We start from the raw sequence: 4,962 nt of genomic DNA, 5'->3' as shown, positions 1-4,962 counted from the left end.
AGTTTGGTTTCTTTCTGGGTAGTTTTAAGGTTTTCTATGTATCCTTGCCATTCTAAAAGAAGATCAAGTCTTCATTTATCTCTGGATTATTAGATGTATTTTACTTCTTCAGTTATATTTCTTCCAGTCTCTGTTCCCTTCTATAATTTCTTGTTGTATGTTGGAATTCTGGATCTATCTTCCATCTATCAAAATTTTTTTCTTACACTGTCAGCTGCTTTTCCTTTTCCAGTGCATTCTGGGACACACCCTGGATCTCACACTATTAGCACTTACATTTCATTGTTTATTCTGATAATATTTACATTTCTAAGGTATCTAGTCACATCTTTAAAAGTGCTTACAAATTGAAAACTGCAAGAGAAGCCTGTGATTAAATATCAGTTAAAGGTCTAGACATGCTTAGAATGACTGTTGTCAGTATAGAAATTCATTTGCCTCTCAAATCAACATAAAATATTCATGGGTACTTACTTCAACATTGACTGTGTGGTAATCTGAACTGATGGGTAACCAGATGTGACTGGCTTCAGAAAAACCAGCATTTGAGCTATTCTCCCACTGCATTGGTGACTTTGAGAGAAGGGTATTCTATGGCAAAAGAAAAAAGCAATGGTTATGAAGTTCTTTGGTCTTGATTAACTTTATAATTATTTAATTCCCTTTAGTTTTTAACTAGTGCTTATGTTTACTAGCATTCATGATGAAAAGGTAGTAAATTCACTACATGCACCAGTTTCGCACTTTTAATTGGAAAATACCAAATAACATCTTTAATACACGCTAGGAATCTTTGCTACTTTTCCCTAAAAATGAGTAATGTAGAATTTCAAAATGTGCTATTACCAACTAGGCTACTTCATTCTACCATGGTGCAAAGATGGTGAATTTAAGAACCCTGCCATGTACCAGTAAGCCTGAATTCTTTCCTGATGATTTGCCCTGACTGGTTACTGCTCATAAGTGTATACACTCAAAATCTAGGAGCTAAGACAGGAAAAGTTTCCCTGTCAGTATTAGGGGACTTTGATCTCATGCTATTGAAAACTGAACAGGCATATTTAAAGGTTCAAGATCAGTCACCTGCCCAGCAACAAAACTGTGATATCTACAACCTCAAACAAAAAATGAAAAGAACTTAACTCTGAGGCTGTGCAGCATTTGACAGCATAAAAGGAAGAATTTATGCAATGGTCACCCAAGATCTAGCAAGACAAAAAAGAACTAAAGAAATAAGTGTTTCTAACTCTCCATGTTTCAAGTAAAAGGCAATGAATAATATTCAGAACTAAGCCATTGGTTCTCAAACTTTAGTGTGCCTAAGAATCAGCTGGAAAATATCTTTGAAATGCAGATTCCTGGGCTCTATCCATGATATTCAGTTGTGTGGCTCAGAGAGCAGACTTTTTTTTTTTTTTGGCCGGGGCTGGGTTTGAACCAGCCACCTCTGGCATATGGGGCTGGCACCCTACCCTTCTGAGCCACAGGCGCCACCCCAGAGAGCAGCAGTTTTTAAACAAAGCTCCCAACCCACCAAGAAAGCCGGAAGAAAATGAAAAAAACCATGATGTTCAGCAATAGAATAGAGATAATAAAGTCTCAGATTAAGCAAAAACACAAATGCATGGTTTTATAGCTGTGGTACATGATTAAGTTGTATTAAACTTACCATATCATAGCTTTCATTGAGATTTGGGGCTAAAATATTTTCCATTCCTAGTTCTTCACCATAGTAAGTTATGGGAGTTCCGGGGAGTGTGAAAAGCAGCATGTTCATCACGTTGACATATTCTCTCCCAAAACGAGAAGTCAGCCGGGAACTGTCTGGTCCCCCAATCTGAAAGGCAGATATTTTTAAGAATATAGCCCTTTACAGTTTTCTGAAAAAATAATGGCCAATAACTTCCCAAATTGAATGAAAAATAGTTCTGCACATCTATGAACCTCAGTAGACTCCAAATAGAAGAAAATTCTAAAAACCCACATCTAGATGGGTCAAACTGTCAAAAGATACAGAAAAAAAATCTTTAAAGGAACAAACTGGTGAATCACAGTAGATTCTCAGTATTAAGTCAGATGAGCAACTGACTTATCAGAAACCTTGGAGGCCAGAAGGCAATGGAATGACACATTCAAAGTGATGAAAGAAGAAACTCTGAACCAAGATTTCTATATCCAGCAAACTACTCTTCAATAAGGAAGGAGAAATAAGATTCCACTTTATGCCTGGTATGATGGGACAATTTTATAAAATGAAACAAAATGCCAAGTTTTGGTGAGGATGTGGAGAAATCAGAACCCTCATGTATTGCTAATGGGAATGTAAGGTGGAGGTGTCACTGTGGAAAGCAGTTTGGCAGCTCCTCAGAAACTTAAACATAGAACTACGTATGAATGAGCAATTCCACTCTGAGGTATATAGCCAAAAGAATTGAAAACAGAGGTTCAAACAGATACTTGTACAATAATATTCATGGCATTATTCCAGTAGCCAAAAGGAGGAAAACAACCCAAATGTCCAACAGCAGATGAATGGATAAACACAATGTGATATATTTGTCCAAGGAATGTTATTCAGCCATTACAAAGAATGAAGTTCTGGGCGGTGCCTGTGGCTCAAAGGAGTAGGGCACCAGCCCCATATGCCAGAGGTGGCAGGTTCAAACCCAGCCATGGCCAAAAACTGCAAAAAAAAAAAAAAAAGAATGAAGTTCTGAGACATACCATCATACATAGGAAACCTGAAAACATTAAGTAAAATAAGCTAGACATAAAAGGATATTGTACGATTCCACTTTTAACAAGCTAGCTAGAATAAGCAGATTATAGAAGCAGAAAACAAAATGGAGGATATCAGCTTATTGCTTAGTAGATACAGATTTTCTGTTCAAAATGATGAATTTCTGCAAATGAATAGTGGTAATGGTTGCACACACAGAGTTGTACTTAATGCCACTGAATTACACAATTTTTTTTTTCAGTTTTGGCTGGGGCAGGGCTTGAACCCACCATCCCCGGTATAATGGGGCCAGTGCCCTACTCTTTGAGCCACAGGCACCGCCTGAATTACACATTTAATGTTTGAAGTGGTACACTGTGTTTTGTATTCTTAAAACAATTTTTTAAAGCCATAAAAAGTTTCTCAGGAATTCATAATCAACAGAAATAAAACAGGTTCAGCAGTGTGGAAGGATATAGGATCAAATACACAATCTGTTGTATTTTTATATATTATTAATAATCCAAAAATAAAATTTAAACCAGCTGGGTATGGTGGCTTGGTCCTGTAATCCCAGTTTCTTGAAAGGCTGGGGCAGGAGCATCATTTGAGGCCTGGAGTTTGATAGCAGCCTGGACAACATGGTAAGACCCTGTCTCTAAATTATTTGGGCATATTAGCCCTAGCTACTGAGGAGGCTGAGGTGGGAGGAGGATTGGTTGAGCCCAGGATTTTGAGACCAACCTAGGTAATACAGTGAGACCTCCAACTCAAAAAAAAAAAGGAATTCTAGGTACAATGACATCAAAAGAATAAAATACTTAGAAATAAATTAAACCAAAAGTGCAAGACTTGTACACTGAAAAATACAAAATATCATAAAAAAAGTAAAGACCTAAATAAATGGAGATATATTCACGTTTGTGAATTAAAAGCCTTAAACTATTGGTAAGATGGCGTATCACTACCAAAAGTGATATGCAGATTCAGTGCAGTCCCCGTCAAAGACTACTGTTTCCCTTCATTGAACTGTCACAGAACTCTTGTTAAAAATCCATTTATCAGGGTGGTGCCTGTGGCTCAAAGGAGTAGGGCACTGGCCCCATATGCCAGAGGTGGTGGTTCAAACCCAGCCCTGGTCAAAAACTGCAAAAAAAAAAAAAAAATTCATTTATCATAAATGTATTTCTAGACTCTCAGATCTGTTCATCTCAATATCTATTACTATGCCAGAAACACCCTAAATTGGTCACCGTAACTTTGTTAAAAGTTTTGAAATGGGGAAATGTATAAGTCCTCTAACTTTGTTATTTTTTCAAGATTGTTTTAGCTCTTATGGGTCCCCTACTTTTTCTTAGATATATTTTAATCCTGTTTTTTATTGTTAATGCCTCTCAGAATTTTCCTTGGATTTTAACAGGGACTGCATTGAATATGTTGTGCTGGGTATGAGGACTTACCATCCAGTTAGGCCATTTTCCTTCTGGCATGTTTTCCATCCAGGATGTGATAACCTCATACACTTTATTCCCAGAAAGTGTGTCTAGTGTGGTGAGGTAACTGTTGAAGGGAAAATCAGCTTCTTGGATAAATGGCAACCCATAGTACAACATGGTCCGGTCAATGCTCTCTGGGTAGGTTTTGATCCCCATGAACCTGTAAGAGTTGGCAGGCTTCAGTGTCAGCAGGGCCCATCTGAAGACTGGGAAGACGCTTCGCAACTGCTTAGATCTCATTTACGAGATGTGGGAGCTGGATGCACACCGTTAACCTCATAGGATTAGGGCTCTCTTGAAAGCACCATCAAGCCACATGGCTACGAAACATCAGAATGGGTCACTTGGACAATTTCTCATTGTAATAAACCCAAAGGCTCGCCTAATACTAGCTCATGCCTGAGAGTTGAGAAACACCTTTGGATCTCAATCATTATTGTTCTCTTCCTTCTAAACCTGATTAAAACTAAGTTTACAGGGCAGTACCTGTGGCTCAGTGAGTAGAGCACCAGCCCCATATACGGAGGGTGGTGGGTTTGAACCCAGCCCTGGCCAAACTGTGACAACAACAACAAAAAACTCAGTTTACATCCATGAAGACTTCCTTTAGCAATTCTCATCATTCCATTTAAAATTTAAAGTACAGTGTTTCCCTGAAAATAAGACCTACCCAAAAAATAAACCCCAGCAGGATTTCTATGCATTTGTTAAATATAAGCCCTACCCCAATAAGACCTAGTGATGGGC

At 38.1% G+C, this 4,962-nt stretch overlaps 1 protein-coding gene across 1 annotated transcript in view; it reads right to left on the bottom strand.

Moving 5' to 3' along the window:
• Positions 1-441: 441 nt before the first annotated feature.
• The window catches only part of SLC3A1 (solute carrier family 3 member 1), a 30,865-nt gene continuing 26,344 nt past the window's right edge, over positions 442-4,962 (bottom strand). The window contains exons 7-9 of the mRNA XM_012804033.1: positions 4,180-4,375; positions 1,670-1,837; positions 442-591 (exon numbers count right to left, since the gene is read on the bottom strand). Of these exons, the coding sequence (XP_012659487.1) occupies positions 442-591; positions 1,670-1,837; positions 4,180-4,375 (514 nt within the window). The remainder of the gene's footprint in view (positions 592-1,669; positions 1,838-4,179; positions 4,376-4,962) is intronic.

Source organism: Otolemur garnettii, unplaced genomic scaffold, assembly GCF_000181295.1.
Source record: "Otolemur garnettii isolate 467f Iridium unplaced genomic scaffold, OtoGar3 scaffold00024, whole genome shotgun sequence".
NCBI lineage: Eukaryota > Metazoa > Chordata > Mammalia > Primates > Galagidae > Otolemur > Otolemur garnettii.
Note: the sequence above shows the minus strand (reverse complement) of the source record. Positions and strands in the feature narration are given on the sequence as shown.